At 63.0% G+C, this 24,406-nt stretch overlaps 2 protein-coding genes and 1 non-coding gene across 6 annotated transcripts; all 3 read left to right on the top strand.

Annotated features, from left to right (window-relative positions):
- Window positions 1-4,708: 4,708 nt before the first annotated feature.
- On the top strand, window positions 4,709-10,441 carry Eef2 (eukaryotic translation elongation factor 2). The gene is made up of 14 exons (XM_028862728.2): window positions 4,709-4,812; window positions 5,478-5,692; window positions 5,796-5,977; window positions 6,724-6,935; window positions 7,125-7,303; window positions 7,386-7,491; window positions 7,592-7,844; window positions 7,926-8,121; window positions 8,210-8,468; window positions 8,585-8,692; window positions 8,805-9,158; window positions 9,246-9,428; window positions 9,508-9,640; window positions 9,923-10,441. The coding sequence occupies exons 1-14, from the start codon at window positions 4,810-4,812 to the stop codon at window positions 10,114-10,116; spliced, it is 2,577 nt and encodes an 858-aa protein (XP_028718561.1). The 5' UTR covers window positions 4,709-4,809; the 3' UTR covers window positions 10,117-10,441.
- On the top strand, window positions 6,993-7,056 carry LOC114688127. Its single transcript, XR_003733753.1, has one exon. It is a non-coding gene; the product is annotated as a small nucleolar RNA SNORD37 (small nucleolar RNA).
- Window positions 10,442-10,710: 269 nt separating the features above from the next.
- Dapk3 (death associated protein kinase 3) lies at window positions 10,711-23,213 on the top strand. 4 transcript variants are annotated; one of them, XM_028862736.2, is made up of 9 exons: window positions 10,711-10,823; window positions 11,815-11,914; window positions 19,704-20,064; window positions 20,197-20,326; window positions 20,676-20,724; window positions 21,033-21,059; window positions 21,988-22,140; window positions 22,494-22,539; window positions 22,612-23,213. In XM_028862736.2, exons 1-9 carry the CDS (start codon window positions 10,745-10,747, stop codon window positions 23,131-23,133), a joined length of 1,467 nt encoding a protein of 488 aa, XP_028718569.1. In that variant the 5' UTR covers window positions 10,711-10,744; the 3' UTR covers window positions 23,134-23,213. The 4 variants fall into 4 exon arrangements, with proteins under 4 accessions (XP_028718569.1, XP_028718570.1, XP_028718571.1 ...); XM_028862737.2 differs by lacking the exon at window positions 10,711-10,823 and adding an exon at window positions 10,849-10,999; XM_028862738.2 differs by lacking the exon at window positions 10,711-10,823 and adding an exon at window positions 10,853-11,016.
- Window positions 23,214-24,406: the final 1,193 nt, after the last annotated feature.

Here is a 24,406-nt window from a genome sequence, read left to right on the forward strand (position 1 = left end):
CTCTGCTGGCAGGCCCACCTCCGAGGAGAACTCCAGATCCAGGAGGGCATCGCGCCCAGTTTTGCACACGGAAACTGGGGATTGAACACAGGTTTGTTGTACTTGGGCTCCAGCTCCAGGCATGTTGTTGTGCGGTTTCTGGTGTGATTTCAGCCTGGGTCTCTGTAGCCCAGGCTGCCCTCTGAACTCCGTCTCCCCAGTGCTGGGATGACAGACTTGTGCCACCACGCCTGGTGGATCGTGTGATGTTGGAGATGGCCGCTGGGCGCCCACGAGGCTGGCCCTGTGCCGACTGAGCCCTAGACCCGCTCTTTATTTCTTTTCTTTATTTTTTTTTAAATTTATTTATTTATTATGTATACAGTGTTCTGTCTGCACACACCCCTGCAGGCCAGAAGAGGACACCAGATCTCACTACAGATGGTTGTGAGCCACCATGTGGTTGCTGGGAATTGAACTCAGGACCTTTGGAAGAACAAGCAGTGCTCTTAACCTCTGAGCCATCTCTCCAACCCCACTCTTTATTTCTTTATTCTTTTTTTTTTTTCATAACTCAAAGGACCTGTTAGGTTAAACAAACAAACAAATGCTCCGACTTAACATTATGAGACAAGGAACCTCCAAGATGCCGTTGAGATCATTTTGTTTTGGCCATCTACTTCTGGGCCTAGGGCCTACCCTTGTTTCCCCAGTGAGACACTCTTGGAGAAAACTAATTTTTCGTTTGCAAATGGTTATCAGTTGGAGGTAGCCCCTGGGCTAGGGATGGAGACATATGTCCACGTCTCCTCTCAGCTTTAGGACCCATCCGGTGCAGATCCGTGCAGGCCCACGCACGCTGCCTCAGTCTCTGAGGGTTCATTTGTGCGTGGGTCCTGCTGTGTTTAGAAGGCCTTGTCTCCTTGGTGCCCTCCATCCCCTCTGGCTCTTCCAATCTCTCCACCTCCTGTTCTGCAGGGTTCCCTGGGCCCTGAGGGGAGGGATTTGATAGAGACATCCTGTTTAGGATGGAGTGTTCCAAGGTCTCTCACTCTCTGCATAGTGTCTGGCCGCGGGTCTCTGTATTTGTTCCCATCCACTGAAGGAGGAAGCTTCTCTGATGATGGCTGAGCAAGGCGCTGACCTATGAGTACTGCAGAATGTCTTTAGGAGTCATTTTATTACAATAACCCTTTAGCAGAACAGTTGTGTTTGGTTTTACCCCCTAGGTCCCAGGCCAATCTAGTCTCAGGTTCTCGGTTACCCACACGGGGTAAGGGTTGATCTTGTGGAGTGGGCCTTAGATCCAAGCAGAGAGCGGGTGGTTGGTTGCTCCCACAAGCTCGGTACCACTAATGCACCAGCGTGTCTTGCAGGCAGGTCACCACTGTAGATGGAGGAGTTTATTGCGTGCTTACCTTTCTCCTTGGTAGTGTATTTCTTTATTCTTACAAGTACCACATTGCATAGTTTATTATTCACTCTAAGAACCAGAGGCATCCAGTAACTTATCCAAGGTCACATAGCCCATGAAAGCGGAACCAGAATTTAAACTCACACCGCTTCTAACCAAAAAAAAAATTTTTTTTTCTGCGTGTAGTTTTGGAGCCTCTCCTGGATCTCGCTCTGTAGCCCAGGCTGGCCTTGAGCTCACAGAGATCCGCCCGGCTCTGCCTCCCGAGGGCTGGGACTAAAGCGTGTGCCACCTCGTCTATCCAAGTCTGATCCTCTCCACAGGTTTCTTCCCTCCACGCTGAAAGGCAGGTCCGAGAGCCATGCAGTTGCGACGCCTCGCCCGCAGGGGCCGCTGTCTCGCCCCTGCCCTGGGCGCGCACGCGCAATGGCGCCTCCCTGCAGCGTTCTCCGGAGCCCCCGCCCCGCACCCCGCCCCGCACTGGCCCTGCTCTGGCCGGAACGGATCCCGCACGCCACCGTGGCTGCTCCATCGCAGGCTCTGCAGATCTCAGGTCCTGTGCATCCGGCCCCATCCCTGCAGCAGCCTGTCCACGCCCCCTCCCTCTCCTCAGCCCCTGCACATTGTCCTGTCAGGCCAGTCACGGGGAGCAAATCTAACCCCCTCTCTCCTAAATGAAATTTAATGACTTCATCCGGCTAGTGGCGCAGGCAGGCCTTGAACCCCAACACTAGCGACCCAGAGGCAGGGGGAGTCTCTGTGGTTCCAGGCCCGTCTGTACCGTACGTGTCCGGTAGGACCCTGTCTCAGAGTTTTGTTTTTAAATTAGTTCTATTTTCTTTTTTTTCCCGGTTTTTGGAGACAGGGTTTCTCTGTGTACCTTTGCGCCTGTCCTGGAACTAACTCTGTAGCCCAGGCTGGCTTCGAACTCACAGAGATCCTCCTGCCTCTGCCTCCCGAGTGCTGGGATTAAAGGTGTGCGCCACCACCAACCCGCAAATTAGTTCTATTTTAACCAGGCAGTGGCGCACACCTTTGATCCCAGCACTGGGGAGGCAGAGCCAGGCGCATCTCTGTGAGTTCGAGGCCAGCCTGGGCTACATAATGGGTTTCAGGCTGTCCAGAGACCTTGCTTCAGAAAACAAAGTCTCATGACTCCTTCTTTTGATCCAGGGTCTCCTCTAGCCCAGGCTGACCTTGAGCTGACCCCACCCCTGCGCCTCTATGCGATGGCAGGCTTGGTCAAGTCTTAGGTGTTGGAAATGTTGGAAATGGAACCAAGGACTTGGCATGTGTGAGGCCAGCCCAGCCTGATCGCTTTTTTATTCACTGTTAGTGGTATATGATGTCCGTGCTGCAGTGTGCATGTGGGTCACAGGGCTCCGCAGAGTGGCTTTCTCTCTCCACCGTGGATTTGGGGTCAGTCTGAGGTCATCAATGCAGGACAAGGCTTTCCCTCAGCCATCTCACCGTCTTGTTTATTTTTGAGACTAGGTGTTAATGCAGAGCCCACGTTGTCTAGAAATTCCCACAATCCTCTGCTTCGCCTTAGAAGGCTGGAGGATGACAGTCCAGTCCCTCCAAGTCTGGCCCCCATCACTTCTTTTGTTTTTGTTTTTGAAACAAAGTCTCAGCGTAGCCCAGGCTGGCCTTGAACTCCTGTAGCCGAGGATAACCTTGCGCTCCTGATCCTAGTCCTCCTGCAGCTGGGACGAGGACAGGCCTGTGCTGCCCACGCCAGTTCGGAGGGTGGGTGGTGGACCCCACAGTTGCTCCTGTGCTAGGGGCGCGCTCTGCCTGCTGGGCACAGCCCCAGCCCCGGGTCTCCCCCATGAATGAGAACTTGTGCAAAGACCCCACTCTTGCGACACTGCGGGGCGGGGAAGAGTCAGGGCGCAAACCGTTTCCCAAAGCTCCCGACCCGAGGGTGCAGGCGCCGCCCGGGTGCTGTGGTGTCACGAACCTGAGCCGAATTCAGGCACCCGCCACTCTGGGCGGCTCTGCATCCCTGCCCGTCAGGGGTCACTGTCCCCTGTCCCCGGCCTTCGCGTCAGCAGAGGTCGGCGTCAGGCCGCAGTGGCGAGGCGAGAGCGCTGCATTTTAGAGCCAAGAGTCGGCTTTCTTCCCTTATGCTAGGCTGGGCCACGATCGCGCCCGCTGCCTGCGCCCCAGGCTTGGAGGGGGTGAGATGTGTCCCCCCGACCCCAGGGGAGTCGTGCCGCACGGACGCGGGAAACAATGGGCGCCTATTGTGTGCGGGCGGCCGCGCGCCGGGGTCAGGCCAGGACAGCGGCGCTGCGCGGTCCTGCGGCGCCGCCCGGTGGCCGCGCGCGGCACGGCAGCCCGGGGACGGGGGCGCGCGGGACCCCAGCCCGCGGGCGTCACCAGGGAGGGAGGGCGGCGAGGTCCGAGCTACGGAAAGAAATCTCCCCTCAAGGGAGGAGACAGAACAGGCGACACTCCAGGGACGGAGCCAGGTCTCGCGTAGCTCGGGATGGCCTCGGAGGTCACTAAGCAGCGGGTTGATTTCCAATGCCCCTGCCTCCGCCGCCCTAAGCGATGGGATGACAGCTGTGTCACCGTCACCGCGCCCAGCTGCACGCGCTGAGGTCTCCTTTCTTTCTTTCTCTTTTGCTAGGTTTTGTATTTCGAGGCGAGGTTTCCCTGTATAGCCCAGGTTATCCTGGAACTCGCTCTGTAGCCCAGGCTGGCCTCAAACGTCTGACGCCCCGTGCTGCACCACCACGCTTTTTTTCTGTTTTTGGTGCATTCCAGCGACGGGAGCATCAGGAATTCAGGACAACCTCCACAGCCTGAGCACGGGCCCGGCCTGGAACCTTTGGACTCGCCTTTCACCCCAGCACTGCGGAGGCCAGCGGGTCGCTGTGATTGGGGCCAGCCTGGGCTACGTGCAGACTGTGCGTCCAAAAGGAAAAGGTGCAGTGGAAGTGTCCACGAGTGGCTTCCCGCAGAGGTGTCAGGTTACATAACAGCCCCAAACCCGGACCTGGACTTCCGCCCGGCCCCTGCCCGGCCCGGCCCTGAGTCCCGTTCGTGCCGATCGACCCGGCCCTTGGCGAATCGCCTCGGAGGCACCGGCGTTCCGAGGCGCCTGGGCTTCCACACCGGCGCGGGGGCCTCCGGGCGGGGACCCCGGGACGGAGCCGGCCCCACCCGCGGCGCGGCGGGGGTTAAATCCCAGCCGCGGCCCCGCGCACGCGCAGTGCCCTCCGCGGCCGGGCCCCCGCCCCCGAGGCCCGCGGCGCGCGCGCGCCGTCACGTGACGCGCCCAACCGGCGCCGGCCTATAAAGGGCGGGGCGTTGACGTCAGCGGCCTCTTCCGCCGCAGCCGCCGCCATCGCCGGCGCGCCTCGCTCTTCTCGTCTGCCCGGGAGCATCCGCCGCCATCCGCCGCCATGGTGAGTGACCGCGGCGCGGCGGGGCGCGGGGCCGCGCGGGGGCCCCGGGGCGGCGGGCGGGGGCCGCGCCGGGCCGGGCGGGGAGCGGACATGGCGGCCGCGGCGGACGTGGCCGGGCGGGCGGGCGGCGCCATGTCTGCGCCCCGGCCGCGGGGTCCGTGTCCGCGGTGGCCGCGGCGGGGCGTCCGGAGGGGATCAGGGCGGCGCCGGCCCGCGGGGGGCGCTGTCCCCGGGGGTCCCCGCCGTGGGCGCCGGGGTCGGTGCGCGCGCGCCCGCGGCTCCCCAGCCCCCCGCGCGCCCCCGTTCGCCTGCGCGTCCCGGGGCCGTGACCTTGCAGGGCCCTGGGTGGCGGGGAGCGGAGGGTCCCGGTGGCGGGGCTCGATCCCGGGCCGGATGGCTGGTGTGCGGGGTCCGACCGTCCCCGTCGTGTTTGCTCACGGAGGCCGCGTGCCTGACGCCGGCCGCGGACTCTGATCCCTGTGCCGCCCCCGGCGCCTGGGCGCTGGGCCTGAGTCACCCTGCGCCGCTGGCCCTCGGGTGACAGCGCGCGCCCCACGGTGGCGGCTGCGCCCCGTTCCCTGCGGGGCCCTGGACCCGCTGCGGGGCCGCCGTCTCCGGCCAGGCCGAGCCCTCAGCACCCCGCTCCGCCCCTCCCTCCCCCGCAGGTGAACTTCACGGTGGACCAGATCCGCGCCATCATGGACAAGAAAGCCAACATCAGGAACATGTCCGTCATCGCCCACGTGGACCACGGCAAGTCCACGCTGACGGACTCCCTGGTGTGCAAGGCGGGCATCATCGCCTCGGCCAGGGCCGGGGAGACCCGCTTCACCGACACTCGGAAGGATGAGCAGGAGCGCTGCATCACCATCAAGTCCACGTGAGTGCGCTGTGGGTGAGGGGTCCCCTGGTGCCGCGCCCGCGGGCCCTGCCCAGAGTGCAGGGGGGACAGGGGCTGACCCTGGTCCCCTCCGTGCCCCCAGCGCCATCTCCCTCTTCTACGAGCTCTCCGAGAACGACCTGAACTTCATCAAGCAGAGCAAGGACGGCTCTGGCTTCCTCATCAACCTCATCGACTCCCCAGGCCACGTGGACTTCTCCTCGGAGGTGACAGCTGCCCTGCGCGTCACCGACGGAGCTCTGGTGGTGGTGGACTGCGTGTCCGGTGAGCGGGGGCGGCCTGGTCCTGTTGGCCCTGCGGAGGCAAACAGGCTTGCAGGGCCTGTGCAGTGTGGGAAGTGGTGGACAGTGAGGGAGAGTCAGTTTTTCTTTCAAGACAGCCCTGGCTGTCCTGGAACCTCACTCTGTAGACCAGGCTGGCCTTGAACTCACAGAGATCTGCCTGCCTCTGCCTCCTGAGTGCTGGGATTAAAGGCGTGGACCACCACGGAGAGTGAAGTGTTAGTTTAAGGCAGGGTGTGGTGGTGCCTTCCCTGGAGTTCTGAGAAGGAGCAGGAAGGTAGCAGATGGAGCTCTTGAGTTCAAGGACAGCCAGGCCTGTGTGGTGAGACTCATGCTCGGCTAGAAAGAGGTCACATGGTTTTGAGCGCTGTGCTCCTGCAGAAGACACACAGACTTCAGCCACCTGTGAACCTGGGGAAGCTGCGCTTGTGCAAAGATTCCCACCCAGAAACACGAGCACAGTCACCGCTCTCGGGACGTGACAGCTCGGTGGGTCCCAACTGCTCCTCCAGGATGGTCTGGGCGCTCAGGGCATCTGACACCTGCCAGCCATCGAGAGCTCACCAGCTCAGGCAGTGGTGGCGCTCGCTTTTAATCCCAGCACCTGGGAGGCACAGCCAGGCTAGCCTGGTCTACAGAGTGAGTTACAGGACAGGCTCCAAAGCTACAGGGATTCTGTCTTGAGAAAACGGGGAAAATGCCCCCCCTGAAAGGCTGCTGTGTCCGCAGGCGTGTGTGTGCAGACGGAGACGGTGCTGCGGCAGGCCATCGCCGAGCGCATCAAGCCCGTGCTGATGATGAACAAGATGGACCGGGCTCTGCTGGAGCTGCAGCTGGAGCCTGAGGAGCTGTACCAGACCTTCCAGCGCATCGTGGAGAACGTCAACGTCATCATCTCCACCTACGGCGAGGGCGAGAGTGGACCCATGGGCAACATCATGGTGCGGTGCAGTCCTTGGAGCTGTGGGCTTGGGTCGGGGCCGTGGGAATCTGGGCCCGCACATGATGACTGAAATTCTTCACTTTGACCTGATGTCTGTTGAAGAAACTCCGTGTCTGAGCCTGAGGGTCTCGCCGGGTGGGCTTCCGGCAGGTGTTCCCTGGCTCAGTGCCGCCCCCTCCTCCTGCAGATCGACCCGGTGCTGGGCACCGTGGGCTTCGGCTCCGGCCTGCATGGCTGGGCCTTCACCCTGAAGCAGTTTGCAGAGATGTATGTGGCCAAATTTGCAGCCAAAGGCGAGGGCCAGTTGGGGCCAGCCGAACGGGCCAAGAAAGTGGAGGACATGATGAAGAAGCTGTGGGGTGACCGGTAAGTGAGCGTGGGGTGTCCTGCTTCACCTGCACTACTCAGGACCCTGTGCAGCGTGGTGTGACGTGCCCTCCCCCTCCAGGTACTTTGATCCAGCCAATGGCAAGTTCAGCAAGTCCGCTAACAGCCCCGACGGGAAGAAGCTGCCCCGGACCTTCTGCCAGCTTATCCTGGACCCCATCTTCAAGGTGGGTGAGCTGCGGCCCGTCCGCTGGCGGCAGGCCCTCGAGTGCCCTCGCCCGGGGAAGCAGCTCCCCTGGTCTCTGCCCGCTTCCCTCTTGTGTGCAGGTGTTCGACGCCATCATGAACTTCAGGAAGGAGGAGACGGCCAAGCTGATCGAGAAGCTGGACATCAAGCTGGACAGCGAGGACAAGGACAAGGAGGGCAAACCCCTGCTCAAAGCTGTGATGCGCCGCTGGCTGCCCGCCGGGGACGCCCTCCTCCAGATGATCACCATCCACCTGCCGTCCCCCGTCACCGCCCAGAAGTACCGCTGTGAGCTGCTCTACGAGGGGCCGCCTGATGACGAGGCCGCCATGGGTAGGTGTCGGGCTCTGTCCAGGCTCTGCTCTGAGTCCCCCAGTCTCGGGCAGACGGTGACTTGAAGTCCTTCCTATCCAGGCATTAAGAGCTGCGACCCCAAGGGCCCTCTCATGATGTACATCTCCAAGATGGTGCCAACCTCCGACAAAGGCCGCTTCTATGCCTTCGGGAGAGTGTTCTCCGGGGTGGTGTCGACGGGACTCAAGGTCCGGATCATGGGTCCCAACTACACCCCTGGGAAGAAGGAGGACTTGTACCTGAAGCCCATCCAGAGGTGGGCACCGCCCCGGGGATGCGCCCCGTCTGCCTGAGCCCTGGCCGCTTCCCATGGGGGCCCTGTTGACCTCTGTTCTTCCCTCTAGAACCATCCTGATGATGGGCCGCTATGTGGAGCCGATCGAGGACGTGCCCTGCGGGAACATAGTGGGTCTGGTCGGTGTAGACCAGTTCCTGGTGAAGACTGGGACCATCACCACCTTTGAGCACGCGCATAACATGCGTGTGATGAAGTTCAGCGTCAGCCCTGTTGTCAGAGTCGCTGTGGAGGCCAAGAACCCCGCTGACCTGCCCAAGCTGGTGGAGGGGCTGAAGCGGCTGGCCAAGTCCGACCCCATGGTGCAGGTGAGCCTCGGGGAGCCTGGAGAGGGCAGCCAGCGCCAGGCCGAGGGCGGTTGTGCTGGCTGCAGGCCTGGGGGCTGCCTCCCGGGAGTGCAGGGTGCTGACCATTGTTCCCACAGTGCATCATCGAGGAGTCCGGGGAGCACATCATTGCGGGAGCAGGCGAGCTGCACCTGGAGATCTGCCTCAAGGACCTGGAGGAGGACCACGCCTGTATCCCCATCAAGGTGGGCGCCCGCCCGCCCGCCCTGGGGCCTGCTGGGAGCAGGGGCTTGGCTTTTGCTGCTTGCCCAGGAGGCCCTGCTTCTCAGCAGTGACCATGAGTGTCTCCTCCTGCAGAAATCGGACCCTGTGGTCTCGTACCGGGAGACAGTGAGTGAGGAGTCCAATGTGCTCTGCCTGTCCAAGTCCCCCAACAAGCACAACCGCCTCTACATGAAGGCCCGGCCCTTCCCCGACGGCCTGGCTGAGGACATCGACAAGGGGGAGGTGTCTGCTCGCCAGGAGCTCAAGGCTCGGGCACGCTACCTGGCTGAGAAGTACGAGTGGGATGTCGCGGAAGCCCGGAAGATCTGGTGTTTTGGGCCTGACGGCACCGGTCCCAACATTCTCACCGACATCACCAAGGGTGTGCAGTACCTGAACGAGATCAAGGACAGTGTGGTGGCTGGCTTCCAGTGGGCCACCAAGGAGGTGAGTGGAGGGGCCTCCCGGGGAGCAGTGCCGAGTTCTGAGTCCGCGGTGGGGTTTGGCCGGGTCTGACGAGCCAGGTGTCCACAGGGTGCGCTCTGCGAGGAGAACATGCGTGGCGTGCGCTTTGATGTTCACGACGTCACCCTGCATGCTGATGCCATCCACCGAGGTGGCGGCCAGATCATCCCCACAGCACGTCGCTGCCTCTACGCCAGTGTGCTGACTGCACAGCCCCGCCTCATGGAGCCTATCTACCTGGTGGAGATCCAGGTAAAGGGGCTGTCTGGGGGAGGCCCGCCCGCCCATCCTCTTCCTGTGCCCCGATTCTCACTGCCGCTCTTGCCCTCAGTGTCCTGAGCAAGTGGTGGGTGGCATCTACGGTGTCCTGAACAGGAAGCGTGGTCACGTGTTTGAGGAGTCCCAGGTGGCTGGCACCCCCATGTTTGTGGTGAAGGCCTACCTGCCTGTCAACGAGTCCTTTGGTGAGTGCATGGTTCTCCATGGTGTCCCGGCCTTCAGCTCCCTCGGGTTTGTTTGCGTATCAGTTTGGTTCTGTATGTACCCTGGTGGTGAGTTGCAGGCTAGCCTGGTCTACAGTGAGTCTCAGAACAGACAGAAACCTTGTCTTGAAAATCCAGAAGAAAAAAAAAAAAGGAAACCCAGTCACCTGTCCCTGGGTCCCCGCGGGTCAGCTGAACATGCCCCGGGGGGGCACAGACCCAGGGCAGGGCTCCTTGCTGAACCTCTCTTCCCCCTTCGTGCAGGGTTCACGGCTGACCTGCGCTCCAACACGGGGGGCCAGGCCTTCCCGCAGTGCGTGTTCGACCACTGGCAGATCCTGCCTGGGGACCCCTTCGACAACAGCAGCCGGCCCAGCCAGGTGGTGGCCGAGACCCGCAAGCGCAAGGGCCTCAAGGAGGGCATCCCGGCGCTGGACAACTTCCTGGACAAACTGTAGGCGCCCGGGCTGCCGCTGCACGGTGCCTGCCCATCACAAGACACCCGAGACTGTCCCCATCTGCGCCCGAGGTCGCCGGCCACCCTGCCGCCATCAGCACGAACGTTGACCGATTCTATTTATTTCGGAATTCCAAGGCGGCGGGGTCTCCTGCGGCTGGACTGGCGGGCCATGGGGTGGGCGGGCGCGGCTCTATCGGGATGGAGAGGTCAGAGGTCTACTTGATGCCTTCGGGGTTGCCAAGGAGTCTCCCCAGCGGGGAGGCGGCGCCTGCGGGACCCCGGCTGTGCGACCCTCGGAGTAAATAAATAAACGGCTATGTTGACCCCGGCCTCCTGTGCTGTCGGCGGGGCGGGGCCGGGGGTCGGGCCGGTGGGGCGGGGCGGGGTCTCCAATCGCAGTCCCCGCCGAGGACGCTGCCCCGAGTCCCGGGCGGGGCCGCGGCTGCTGGCCAATGAGCGCTGGCTTCCGGCTTGCACAGGCGCCACGTCACCCGCGGGCACTTCCGCCTGTGGCTGGTGATGCTGGCCAATGAGCGCTGGCTTCCGTTTTCCCGAGCGTGACTCGGGCCAATTGGCGCTGGTTTCCGGTCTGCACGGGCGGGTCTGCGCGTTTGGCACATGCGCAGATGCCTCCCGGGGAGCTTGCGCAGGAGGAAGACGCGGGGGCTACGCTGGCATCGGGCGGGGACCCGCGGACCGTGGATGGTACGGACGGGCCGGGGCCACGGGGCGAGCACCCACGGGACACGCGGCGAGGGCGCGAGCCAGGGGAGGGGACCCGCGAGGGCTGCGTCGGCCCCGGGACGCTTCAGCCGGAGACGGGCCGCTAAGACTGCGCATGCGTCAGCCCTCTGGCGACGCCCCTGAGTTCCGGGGTGCAGGTGGGCATGATTGACAGGTGGGCAAGCTCGCTAGGGACCCCATGAGCTGGAGGCTGTGGAAGGATATTGAGGGCAGAGATCGCATGCACCCGGGGTGCAGCCGGGGACGTGCGCTCTGCATCCGTGGTGCTGCGTGCCATGTCATTTTGTTCCTGTCATTTTATCTGTGCCTGTATCTCAGGGGCCGGCGTGCGTGCGTGCGTGCGTGCGTGCGTGCGTGCGTGCAGGACCTGGGGTGGCCTGGAGAGGGCGGTGGGTCACTTGGTGTGGCAGGTGTAGTCAGTCAGCTGCTGTGGGCGTTGGGAACCGAGCTCGGACGGTGAGAGCAGCGCCCACTCTTAGTGTCTGAGCCATCTCTGCGGTCCCCTGCGCACGCGTGTGCGCGCCAGCGAACCCACACACGCGCGCACACGCACACACGCACAGGAGTCTCATGTCGCCCAGCCTGGCTCCCAGCTCTCCCAGGTACTTGAGGCTGCCTTTGAACGTCTAGCCCTCCAGCCTTGCCCTCCCCAGGGCTGGGATGACAGGTGTGCTCTGCCGTGACCATGTGTGTGTGTGTGTGTGTGTGTGTGTGTGCGCGTGTGTGCGTGTGTGTGTGTGTGTGTGTGTGTGTGTGTGTGTGTATGTGTGTGTGGTGTGTGTGTGTGTGTGTGTGTGTGTGTGTGGGCTTTCGATGACCACAGGAAACGGGCATTGACGGGCGGTGCCATTTCTGCCGGGAGACCGTGGGAGAGGCGTCAGGCCTCCCGCAAGCACAGGGCCTCTGGGAAAATGGGATCCCTGATGACCAACTCTCCCCCGTGTCTCCCCAGCTCCCCTGTCCCCAGAGTCCTCCGGAAGGCAGGCCGCCATGTCCGCGTTCAGGCAGGAAGATGTCGAGGACCACTATGAGATGGGAGAAGAGCTGGGCAGGTGAGTGGCGCTCGGTGTGCAGGCACGCCCGCACTTCCTGTCCTCTGTCTCTGTGAGTCCTGAGTGTGCCGACGGCGGCAGTGGACCTGAGGCCGTCGGTCTGGCGTCCCCCGCGGGCGAGCTGTGGGGACAGGCGGGGAGGCACCCACTGTGGGGGACACTCACTGTGTAGCCCCGGCAGGTCTGGAGCTCCGGGTCCCCACTGCCTCTGCCTCCCGAGCAGAGGACTCAAGGCGCCCCTGACCTCGGTTGATGTTTCTCTTGTCCGCTGTTTTGAGGCGGATCTCACGGACCCCAGGCTGGCCTTGAACTTGTGTGTGTGTGTGTTTGTGCGCGTACCTCAGATGCACAGCACGACTTCCTGGAGTCTGGTGTCTGCCGCGTGGGTCCCAGGGCCTGAACTCGGGTCACATGTCGTTGACCTGGCATCCGGGTGACGGCTGTCGCCACCCCGCGGCACACGCTGTTTCTGGACGTGGAAGGTCTCCCTCTCTAGGCTTTGGGGTACACTTGAGTCTCCCCCGCCTTTGCTTGGTGTCCCTTGGGAAAGCCGGATTCTCCCCGCCTTGGTGGGCTCCCCCCTCCCTCTCCCCCCCTCGCCCACTCTCTCTCTTCCCTCCCCCCTCTGCCCACCAGGCCCTCCTCTTTCTCAGGGGCCTCAGACCTTATTTGGCGAGTTCTGGCCTGGCCAGCCTTGGGAACCTCGAGGCCTGCCTCGTGATGTCATCCGGGTGGAATGTAAATAGCGCAGAGGCTGGGGGGGTCCTCCTGACTGGGGGGGCGCGGCCCTGAGTCACTTCCTTCAGGAGTTTCCCCGGTTCAGCCCCCCCCCCCAACCTTCCAGCTAAACTGTGGGGCAAGTGGGAGCAGCCGTGTGCGGATGCCGGGGAGACAGCTCTCCAGCACCATGTACAGAGCCATGTGTGGTGGCTTCACCTGTGAGCCCGGTGCTGGGGATGTGGAGCCATCCCAGGTTCAGTGAGACCCAGACCCCCCCCCAAAAAAAAGATGTGGGGCTGGGCTGGAGGGATGGTTCAATGGTTAGAGCACTTGCTGCTCTGGCAGAGGACCTGGGTTCGATTCCCAGCACCCACACGGCGGCTCACAGCCATCTGTGCCTCCAGTCCTAAGGGATCCGATGCCCTCTTCAGGCCCCTGTGGGCAAAACTCGCGTGGAAATAAATCCGGATCACAGGTTGGACGGCAGCTCGCGTTGTTCTTGGGCCTGCAGCTGTGCCGCACACCCCACCCCCACGCCTGGGAAATGTAGCCCGCGTGTGGTCATGTCCCGGGGATGGTTCCGGGACCCCTGACGTCACAGGCTTCAGTGCCCACGTCTCCTCCAGCCAAGGACGCGTTTGTGCCATGCGGTGCCGTCATTTAAAGTGCTTCCTCCAGTGCTGCGCTCACCCGCTGCCTGGTCTCTGCATCTTTACATTTTGTGTGTGGGGTGCGGGGGCAGCTCGCAGCCGTTGGCTCTCCTCCACATGTGGGTCCCGAGTGCACGTGTGTACGGGTGGAGGCCGAGCCCCGCCTCCTTCTGTCGGCCCCCCCCCCCCCCCCGCCCTCTTCTGAGATTTATTTTTATGTCGTGCAAACCCCCGGGCCGGGGTTCCGGGCACATGCTACCCCGCCGTGTGTGATCTGGGGATTGAACTCTGATCCCCATGCTTTCCCGGCTCCCGGGGCTCTGAGTGCCGGGACCAAAGACAGGAGGGAGGGCCTGTCCCTGCGTTTGTGGTGACGGAGTCTACAGGCCCAGCCCACGCTGGTGCTGCGTTCACTCGGGTTGGAAGCCCGGAGCAGTCCCGGGAGCTGGGAGCAGCCTGGGGGGCTCCGGGGCGCCCCCCCCCCCCCGCGGCTCCTCCCTTCCTTGGCCTCAGCCCTGCCCGCTGCGCCCCGCCCCGGGCAGCCTTGAAATGTGGACACTTGTCCCCGCAGTCGTGGCTCAGGCGGGCGTAGGTGATTCTGGGCGGGACGGTGAGGGACGCCGCTCGGTGAGGGCAGGCAGCCACGTGCTGGAGCGGCGTGTCCAGAGCCAGGGGCCAGGCTGAGCCCTGCAGTGAGGGGTACCCCCTGGGGCCTCTCTGGGACGCCCCCACCCCCCAGGAGTGAGCTGCTGCAGTCACCATGGTGTTGGGGGTGGGGACTCAGCTGTGGGTGCTGTCTGTGGGGGGGAGTGGGTGCCGAGTGGGTGCGGAGTGGGTGCCGAGTGGGTGCCGAGTGGGTGCCGCAGTCCCGGGACTCGCCCTTCCCCCAGCTCCATCGGGACAAATGTTGGTGCTTGAGTAGTGGAAATGGACACAGGTCCGGTCAGGCAGAGCGGGCGCCTTCCAGGCCTCTCTCCCGGGCGCACTTGGGCCACCCCGCATGGCTGCCTGGGGGCCCACAGCACTCTCCTCAGGCACACAGGTTGTCAGAACAGCAACATGTTCCTGCTGTTGTGAGACGGAGTCTCGCTCTGTAGCCCAGGCTGGCCTGGATCTCGCTCTGTAGACCAGGCTGGAACTCACAGAGATCCCCCTGCCTCTGCCTCCAGAGGGCTGGGATGGAAGATGTGCGCCGCACACCGGGCGTATTAACTGTCCTTACTTGTGTGTGTTCACATGCCTGTGCATTGTGCGGTGGGGCGCGTGTGGGGTCTGAGGACAACTTGCCGGAGTCGGTTCCCCCACTCCGGCTTTGGAAAGAGAGCTCTGGCTGTCAGGGCTGGTGCCTCCCCCACGTCTCACCAGCTCTGGTGGCTCTGGTGGCCCAGCCTGGCTTCAGACGCACGGTGTAGTCACGGCCGACCTTGAATGTCTGATCCTCCTGTCTCCGGCTCTCCAGCACTAGGGTGGCAGGTACACTCCGCTCCCCTAAACAGTCCCGTCGGGGGTCCTGGTAACACCTGCAGGAAGTCTGCTGTCCAGCGGCCGTGAGAACAAGGCAGGACCGTCACGTGGGCCGGGCCACACGGCTAGACTCATCCCCCATTCTAAAAACAAGAGGTCCAACAGCCAAACACAATTTATCAAAGACAAAACAAAAACCCGGGTGCTGTGGCAGACCCCATCTTCCCAGCCCTCAGGAGGCTGAGGACGGGGTCACTGAGTTCAAGGCCAGCCTGGGCTACATAGTAAGGTTTGGCTGCTGTTGTAGCTTAGATGGTGATGTGCCGGGCAGAGGAGAAGCGTAGACTCACCCCAGATAGGGAGCCAGCGGCAGGCCGAGCCCCGTCCGCCACCAAAGTCTGGCGTGGTGAACCTTGGTTTTACAGGGGTCACTTCCGGGAGCAGAAATGACTGAGCTGCATCCCCGAGACCCAGCCCAGCATGCGGGGCGGTCACGAGGCCGGGACCGTGGAGGGCGCTGCGCAGCCCGCAGGCAGCAGGGCAGGCTGGACGGCGTCCTTCCCGGTGGCTCCGTAGACCTGAGCCTCCCTCCCCAGCAGCTCGGCTGCTGTGACCGCGTCTCTCGTCGTCCTTTCTGCTCCTGTTCCTGCGGCGGGAGGGCTCGGCATCTCCGCTCGGTTTCGGGGACTTCCTGTCTGAGGGGCTCCCCGCAGGGCGGGGTGCCTGCGTCCCCGGAAACGCTGCTAAGGATCCCCGTAGACGGTGTTAATCCTGGGGAGCCCTTGCCCAGCCTCCCCCCCCCAGTGGTCCCTGGGTCCCGGAGAGAGTCACGTGAGCCCGACGGTGGCCGCCGAACCTGTGTCCTCACCTGTCCTCGGCCACATGGGTTTTCTGTAAATCACAATGAGGAAAAGGCAGAAAAGGAGCAAAACGTCTAAGTGAACACGGGAGCAGCGACGGCCAGAGGTCATAAACCCAGGTGCCAGTCACAAGTGCCAGGCCAACGGGCGTCCCCTGGGCCTGGGCTCTCGTCCAATCAGAGCTGGTCCTAGCTGTCGGCCCCCCTCTGACTGGCTGACACCCTGCCCATCATGTGGAGGATGCGGCTGCAGCTCTCCCGCCCACCTGTGCAGCTCCCTGTGGCCCACAAGGGCCCGGCCCTTAGCACGTGACGTCCTCAGCGACAGGGTCTTTTCCTTACAATCTTAGTTCATTTCGTGTGTGTGCGTGCGTGTGTGTGTGTGTGTGTGTGCGCGCGTGTGTTTCCTGCGAGTGTGTGTGTGTGTGCGCGCGTGTGTTTCCCGCGAGTGCGTGTGTTTGTGCGTGCGCGTGTGTTTCCCGCGAGTGTGTGTGTGTGTGTGTGCGCGTGTTTCCTGCGAGTGTGTGTGTGTGTGCGTGTGTTTCCTGCGAGTGTGTGTGTGTGTGTGCGCGTGTTTCCTGCGAGTGTGTGTGTGTGTGTGTGTGTGCGCGTGTTTCCTGCGAGTGTGTGTGTGTGTGTGTGCGCGCGTGTTTCCTGCGAGTGTGTGTGTGTGCGCGTGCGTGTGTTTCCTGCGAGTGTCAGTGTGCACCACATGAGTGCAGTACCTGCAATGGCCGGAAGAGGGCGTCCGGTCCCCAGAACTGGAGTCACAGGCGGTTGTGAGCGCCGTAGGTGCTGGGAACCCGGGTCCTCTGCAGGGGCAGCCGGTGCGCTAACTGCTGAGCATCTCTCCAGCCCAGCAATCTTTGTTGTTGTTGTTTTATTATTTTGGTTTTCAAGACAGTTTCTCTTGTGTCCCTGCCTGTCCTGGATCTCGCTCTGTAGCCCAGGCTGGCCTCGAACTCACAGAGATCCCCCTGCCTCTGCCTCCCGAGTGCTGGGATTAAAGGCGTGCGCCACCACTGCCGGCATGAATGGACTTTTAATGTTTACACTGCTGTTCTTTAGCGGCACTCACACATATCCATGGGTGTCTCTGTGTAGAATACACAAGTGTCGGGTTTGTGTTTCCTGTAGGTGACGGACAGCCAGGACGGGACAGCCAGGATAGGACAGAGCCCCATAGCACCAGGTGGGGGAGAGCCCGGGTCATCCCCGGGAACAGTGTCAGGTGACCCCAGGAGTCACATGAGAAGAGGTGTGTGCGTGCACACGCAGGTGAGCCTGTGTCCAGGCTGAGGAGAGCAACTGCCCTCCAGTCGGCCAGGCTTACTCCCTTTAACCCCTGCTGTGCATCTGGTACCCCTGAGCCCCAAGAATTGAAGCTTCTAGAACACACAGAAGGAGGCCTCCTTCCTGCCCCTGGGCTGAGGTGCTGTAGGGATCACCCGTCTGTCCGTCCGTCCGTCCCCGTCTCCTACCATGCTGAAGTGCTGGGCCGGCCGGTGACATCCCAGAGGCCCAGAAGCACTGCATTGGTCTGCGGTTTTCCCGAGGACAGTGGCCCAGTGTGAGTGTGTCCAGGCTGGAGCAGCCCTCACGGCCTGATGAACGGGGCGTCAGATGTCACTTTTACAGTCCCCATCTGTCCATTACTGCGGCCCTGACGAACACACTACCCAGTTCTTCCCAGGGGCTCCAAGTTCCTGCTCCCGGGACAGGCTCTGGTCCCTGTGTAAGAAACAGCAGTGGTATCACCATCCCGGCCTCTCGCCCGGCCGCCTCTGCCCCCTCAGCCTGAATCTTGTTTTAGACTACACAGCCCTGGCCACGCAGCCTCCACGGAACCCCCTTTCATGTTCCTCACAGACTGCAACATTGTTGTAACCCTCCAGCCCTTGGCAGGGCACCCCAAACTCATTGGACCCCACTGGTCAGGCAGATGAGCCACCCCATGCCATTTGATAGGCAGACGGCATCCGTGGGATGTCCGCTGTCTCCACCCAGACTTCAGCCATGGCTGCCTGTGTCCCCCACCACTGTAGGTCTGCTGGCCCAGGGGGAGGCTCACTGTCCTGTACCACGCAGGAAGGGTCACCTTCCCGAGTCCCGGCGCACCGCCGCCCTCCGCCCCACTCAGCCTCAGTTGCGTGGACTGCCAGAGCCATGCTCTCGGCTGCGGAGCTCATCCTGGTTGTCTCCTTGTTGGGTGCTCACTGTGTTGTGTGACGTGTTTCCTGGGGAGCTGCCACCTCCCCTCGCCCCAGACAGGGAACCAGTGACAGACCACGGTGAGGGCACCAAAGCCCAAATTGGTGAACCAGTGAGTTTGTTGGGGTCACTTGCAGAAACAGGGTCGGGGTCGTCTCTGTTGCTGTGATAAGACACTGACTGTAAGCAGCTTGGGGATGAAAAGCTTCATTTCCGCTCCCAGCTCCCGGGGCAGGACCCTGGAGGCAGGAGCTGACGCAGGGGCCATGGAGGGAGCTGCTGACTGGCTTGCTTTCTTCTAGAACCCAGGGCCAGCAGCTCAGGGATGGAAACACTCACCATAGCTGGGCCCTTCCATATCAGTTATCAATCAAGAAAACGACCCACATGTGCCTCTTTTTGGGCCACCGACCGGCTCCGGAATCATGACATGGAGACCTAATATGAGGCTCGTTTCTTGCTAGTTCTTACAGCTAACTTGAGTCTGGTGCCCTAGACCACTCGGCGCCCCTGACACACACTCCTGTAGCTCAATTTAACCTGTTTCTCCTCATCTTCCCTTTGCCTTGGGAACTTTTACCTTTTATTCTGTATGTTCTACTCGGTGTCTGGCTGGTGGCGGCCTGACTGGCCCCAGGCATTCTCCCTCATTCTCTCTGTTCTCTCTGTTCTCACACCTTGACTGCCTAGCTGTTCAGCTGCTGTTCAGCTTTTTTCTTTATCATTATTATTATTTTTTAATTACAGTGTTCTGCCTGCAGGCCAGAAGAGGGCGCCAGATCTCATCACAGATGGTTGGTGAGCCACCATGTGGGTGCTGGGAATTGAACTCAGAGCCTCTGGAAGAGCAGCCAGTGCTCTAACCTCTAAGCCATCTCTCCAGCCAGTTCTTTCAGCTTTTTATTCAATCAGGTGTCTTAGGCAGGCAAAGCAACACATCTTTACATAGTTAAATGTAGCAGAAACAAATGTAACACATCTTTGCCTAAAGTAATATTTCACACATAACAAAATGTAACACCTCTTTACATAGTTAATATTCCACAACAAGGTCCCTCTTCCGGGATAGGTTTAGGGTTGTCTGGTTGACAAAACCCAACCAGAGCCGGGTGGTGGTGGTGCACGCCTTTAATCCCAGCACTCAGGAGGCAGAGCCAGGCAGATCTCTGTGAGTTCGAGGCCAGCCTGGTTTACAGAGTGAGATCCAGGCAAGGTGCAAAGCTACACAGAGAATCCCTGTCTCGAAAAAAAAAAAAAAAAAAAAAAAAACCAAAAAACAACAACAAAAAAAACCCTACCCAACCAGCACAGGGTTAAGACAGCAGAAACAGCTCAAAGACAGCTGTGTCTCTGACGCCCCCAGCCTGGGTGATGGCGTGGGAAATCTAAGGACCTGGGACACCCTGTACAGCCTCCCAGGGTGGCTGGGTTTCCTGAGCCTCTCCCAGGCAGCCCAGCTGGTCTGAGTCAGCTTCAGGAACTTCCTGAAACCGCTGAGGCGTTGGCTTCCTGTCCTCAGGTCTTTGCTCTAACAGCTAAGGTTTTCGTCTTGGAGGAAGAGGCTGGGCTTGAAGTTCCTGAGTGCTGGGGTCAAAGGCGTGGTCACCGAGCCTGTCTGAGGAACCCCATTTTTACGTCCCCTGGGCGTTTGAGACAGGTGTCTCCTGAATGAACGTGGAGCTGGCCGAAGCGGCTGGGTCCCCCGGCTAGGGACCCTTCTCCCTCCCTCGGCACTGGGGCTAGCCGCGCCGCACTTGACCTTTCTCGGTCCCCGGTGCTGCCCGGCCCGGCTGTCTCCCCCAGCCGCCCTCTGCTGACTCTTGGGGCGGACCTGCTGCTGTGGGGGCCCCGGGGCCGCGGCGCTCAGCTGTCCTCTCCCCTGCAGCGGCCAGTTCGCCATCGTGCGCAAGTGCCAGCAGAAGGGCACGGGCATGGAGTACGCGGCCAAGTTCATCAAGAAGCGGCGCCTGCCGTCCAGCCGGCGCGGTGTGAGCCGGGAGGAGATCGAGCGCGAGGTGAGCATCCTGCGCGAGATCCGCCACCCCAACATCATCACGCTGCACGACGTGTTCGAGAACAGGACGGACGTGGTGCTCATCCTGGAGCTGGTGTCCGGCGGCGAGCTCTTCGACTTCCTGGCCGAGAAGGAGTCGCTGACGGAAGACGAGGCCACGCAGTTCCTCAAGCAGATCCTGGACGGCGTCCACTACCTGCACTCCAAGCGCATCGCGCACTTCGACCTGAAGGTAGAGCGCGTGCTGCGTGCGTGTGCGCGTGTGCACGTGTGCGTGCGTGTATGTGTGTGTGCACGTGTGCGTGCCTGTGTGTGTGTGTGTCCGTCCGTCCGTCCCCTCGAGGGTCACACCTGCCCCCTGCAGCCCGAGAACATCATGCTGCTGGACAAGCACGCGGCCAGCCCGCGCATCAAGCTCATCGACTTCGGCATCGCGCACAGGATCGAGGCTGGCAGCGAATTCAAGAACATCTTCGGCACGCCCGAGTTCGTGGGTGAGGGGCCGGCGCGAGTGGGCCCCGCCGGGTGGGGTGGGCACCCCCGGGTGGGGGGGCCCGCGGGTGGGGTGGGCACCCCCGGGTGGGGCGGGCCCTGCCGGGTGGGGTGGGCACCCCAGGTGGGGTGGGCCCTGCCGGGTGGGGTGGGCACTGCCTGGGTGGGGCGGGCCCTGCCGGTGGGGTGGGCACCCCCGGGTGGGGTGGGCCCTGCCGGGTGGGGTGGGCACCCCCGGTGGGGTGGGCACCCCCGGGTGGGGCGGGCCCTGCGGGGTGGGGTGGGCACCCCCGGGTGGGGTGGGCCCTGCGTCCTCAGCCTGACCTGCCGCCGCGACCCCGTCTCCCACAGCTCCCGAGATCGTCAACTACGAGCCGCTGGGCTTGGAGGCTGACATGTGGTGAGTGGGGTGGGGGTGAGGCCCTCCCTGTGCTCCCCAGACGTACGCACGCACGCACACCCGCCCGCCCTGCACCACCTCCCCTAGCTGTTCAGACCAGAGGGTGTAGGCCCTGGATGGCCTCCGCCCGGGCCGGTGTGTGGGGTCTGCGCTGCAGACGTCCTGTGCGCTGCTGTCCTGGCATCAGCCCGTGCTCAGGACCCCGTGACTGCACTGACCACTCTCGAGAACCCTGGCCCTGCCGAGTGGGGGCCCGGGGCCTAGGCCGCTGCCCTGCCATGCTGACCCCATCTTTTCTGCCCCTCCAGGAGCATCGGCGTCATCACCTACATCCTGTGAGTGCCGGAGGGACCTGGGTCTGCACCGATGAGGCCAGGGTTGGGGTGGAGACCGCCGGGAAGGAGCTGCTGGCTCTGTGACTGGCTGCCCTGACCACGCCCCCAGCCCTCCCTGGGGATTCTGGGCGGGGCTCCACCTGACCACGCCCCCAGCCCTCACTGGGGATTCTAGGCGGGGCTCCACCCTGACCCCCCCAGCCCTCACTGGGGATTCTAGCGGGCCCACCCCCCCCCCCCCCCCCACCCCCACCTGACCACGCCCCCAGCCCCTCACTGGGGATTCTAGGCGGGGCTCCACCTGACCACGCCCCCAGCCCCTCCCTGGGGATTCTAGGCGGGGCTCCACCCTGACCACGCCCCCAACCCTCACTGGGGATTCTGGCGGGGCTCCACCTGACCACGCCCCAGCCCCCCTGGGGTGGGGGGGCTCCACCCTGACCACGCCCCCAGCCCCCTCACTGGGGATTCTGGGCGGGGCTCCACCTGACCACGCCCCCAGCCCCTCCCTGGGGGATTGTGGGCGGGGCTCCACCTGACCACGCCCCAGTCTCCGCTGACCCTCTTTCGGGGTTGCCCCCTTCCTTCCCTGGAGATGTTTCTCCTGCTTCTCCGGAGCCGCTCCAGTTAGCTTTCTGTTGCTGGGACCAAAACTGACCAAACCCACCTCGGGGAGTCACAGCCGGTCATCGGAGGGAGTCGGGCGGGAACTGAGGGACCCTTGCTCGGGGCTGGCATTGCTCGCCGTGGCCCCGGCTCCCCGCGCCCGTCGTCAACAGTGAAAACACCCCAGATCGCCCCAGGCTCGTGAGGGGGGCCGGTCTCTCCGCTGAGGTCCCCATGGTGACCCTGGCCGCGTCGGGTGACAGTGACGGGCGGAGGGGGTCACCTCGGTCAGCTAACCCTCAGCGTGTCCCCCTCCGTGCAGCCTGAGCGGGGCGTCCCCGTTCCTGGGGGAGACCAAGCAGGAGACGCTGACCAACATCTCGGCGGTGAACTACGACTTCGACGAGGAGTACTTCAGCAGCACCAGCGAGCTGGCCAAGGACTTCATCCGCAGGCTGCTGGTCAAAGACCCCAAGTAGGGGACCCGGGTGCTTGGGGCAGTCTGTTGTAGTTTGGAGGCAGGGTCTGCTGTAGCCCAGGCTGGCCCCCACCGTCACCCGTTCACGGCCCTATGCCCTCTGGGACCCCGCGGCACCAGTGTCCACGGCTCCCAGCAAACCCTCGGGGCTGGCGCAGCTCAGCCAACCTGGCGGGGGGACGGGGTGGCAGCCTGTGGAGGTGGGTGGGCACGCGTGGGTGACGGGGGATCATCCCACATGGGGTGCTGTCTGCGACGACCCCTGTCGCCCTGGGGGTCACGTGGGGTCGTGAAGGTGGGGCCCGCGGGTGCGGTGCAGCCCCGCAGCTCTAAGGCGCCCCTCCCCGCAGGAGGAGGATGACCATCGCACAGAGCCTGGAGCACTCGTGGATCAAGGTGAGGCTCGGGACCCCGGGGGAGGGCGGGCGGCCGGCCGTTGACCCCCTGCCTCACCTCCTGTCCCCGCAGGTGCGCAGGCGCGAGGACGGCGCCCGGAAGCCGGAGCGGCGGCGGCTGCGCGCGGCGCGCCTGCGCGAGTACAGCCTCAAGTCGCACTCGAGCATGCCGCGCAACACGAGCTACGCCAGCTTCGAGCGCTTCTCGCGCGTGCTGGAGGACGTGGCGGCGGCGGAGCAGGGGCTGCGGGAGCTGCAGCGGGGCCGGCGCCAGTGCCGGGAGCGTGTGTGCGCGCTGCGCGCGGCCGCCGAGCAGCGGGAGGCGCGCTGCCGCGACGGGAGCGCGGGCCTGGGTCGCGACCTGCGGCGCCTGCGCACGGAGCTGGGGCGGACGGAGGCCCTGCGCACGCGCGCGCAGGAGGAGGCGCGGGCGGCGCTGCTGGGCGCCGGGGGCCTCAAGCGGCGTCTGTGTCGCCTGGAGAACCGCTACGACGCGCTGGCCGCCCAGGTGGCCGCCGAGGTGCAGTTCGTGCGCGACCTGGTGCGCGCGCTGGAGCAGGAGCGGCTGCAGGCGGAGGAGTGCGGCGTGCGCTAGGGGGCGGCTGCGGATCCGCGCCCCGGGACCCCAGAGCCCCGGCCCCCCGCAACCCCGGAATAAAGCTGCTTTTCACGCACTGCCGCGTGTGTTCCACGCTCTGCGGGGACTGCGCGTGGACCCCCCCCCAGCCTCCAGGGGTCGCCCCCCACCCCGGTCATGTGCTGTGCCCCGCCACACGCCCTGGGTGGCGTCCCCCACAGTTCACGCGGACACGCGAGGTTGAACTAGTAAAGCTGCAGCGCAGCAGGTCCCCTGCAGCGCCACACAGCCCGGAACAGGGCGCACCGTGGGGGGGGGGGCACGTCCAGTAAAAGGTGCACCGTGGAGAGGTGGTCCCAAGTCAGACCATAGGCGCCTGTCAATCCCAGCGCGTGGAGGCTGAGGCAGGAGGATTGCCTGAGGCACTCTGCGACATCATCCTGCCTTGGGAACAGTCAAGGCCCCTGAGCTGGGAGCTGACCCAATGTTCTCCTGGGAAAGGCACGCGTCCCCTCCGGTCCCCCCTCTAGTCAAGCTCTGTTCCGTGGATCTCCCACGCCCAGACTCAGCCCGCGGTCTGTGTAGACCACGGGCCCCCACAGTCGCGGGTGGATTATGAGGACGGTGTCGTGTGCAAAGCCGCCGTGGGGCGGCAGCAGAGAGCAAAGGAGGGGGCGCGGCCAGGACCCTAGTCAGAGCGCTGGCGCAGCCCTCGCGGAGGACTTGGGTTCGAGTCCCACACCCCACGGCAGCACAGCCATCTATAGTTCCAGATTCGGGAATCCGATGCGCTCTACCGGCACGGGGCACGCACGTGTGCACAAACACAAACTCTTACACAGAAATAAAATTTTCTAAATGTTTAAAAAGCCAGGCATGATGTCAGGCCTGGGGAGGCAGAGGCAGCTCGGTCTTTGTGAGTTCGAGATCACCCTGGTCTACAGAGTGAGATCCAGGAAAGCCAGGGTTACACAGAGAAACCCTGTCTCACAAAATCAAGTTAATAAAAATGAAAGCAGTCGTCATTCACAGGCTCTCCTGGTAAGCCCTGGTTTTACCCAAAATATGAAGGTGTGCCAACCCTCAGGACCCAGGAATGAGCCTTATTTGAGGAGACCGGTCTCTGTTGTATTAGCTAAGTTCAGAGAAGCCTGGGCTGAGCTTCAGGCAGATGTGGGATGTTCTAGAACAAAGAGGCTCAGCCTGGAATGGGTGTGTGTGTGTGTGTGCCAGCTCCGCAGCTCCTGTTCCGGTATCTGGGCTCCATCCCTTTAGGGTGGGCTCATGGCCT

This window comes from Peromyscus leucopus, chromosome 22 (genome assembly GCF_004664715.2).
Source record: "Peromyscus leucopus breed LL Stock chromosome 22, UCI_PerLeu_2.1, whole genome shotgun sequence".
Taxonomy (NCBI): domain Eukaryota; kingdom Metazoa; phylum Chordata; class Mammalia; order Rodentia; family Cricetidae; genus Peromyscus; species Peromyscus leucopus.

What these genes read in the sequence shown, in the direction of transcription:
- Eef2 (XM_028862728.2), top strand. An exon ending in GGTGGTGGACTGCGTGTCCG is followed by an intron (nt 5,978 to 6,723) that starts GTGAGCGGGGGC and finishes CTGTGTCCGCAG; the next exon opens with GCGTGTGTGTGCAGACGGAG. An exon ending in AGTCCGACCCCATGGTGCAG is followed by an intron (nt 8,469 to 8,584) that starts GTGAGCCTCGGG and finishes TTGTTCCCACAG; the next exon opens with TGCATCATCGAGGAGTCCGG.
- Dapk3 (XM_028862736.2), top strand. Translation starts at nt 10,745, where the DNA reads ATGCCTCCCGGGGAGCTTGCGCAGGAGGAAGACGCGGGGGCTACGCTG. An exon ending in GGACCCGCGGACCGTGGATG is followed by an intron (nt 10,824 to 11,814) that starts GTACGGACGGGC and finishes GTGTCTCCCCAG; the next exon opens with CTCCCCTGTCCCCAGAGTCC. An exon ending in ATGGGAGAAGAGCTGGGCAG is followed by an intron (nt 11,915 to 19,703) that starts GTGAGTGGCGCT and finishes TCTCCCCTGCAG; the next exon opens with CGGCCAGTTCGCCATCGTGC.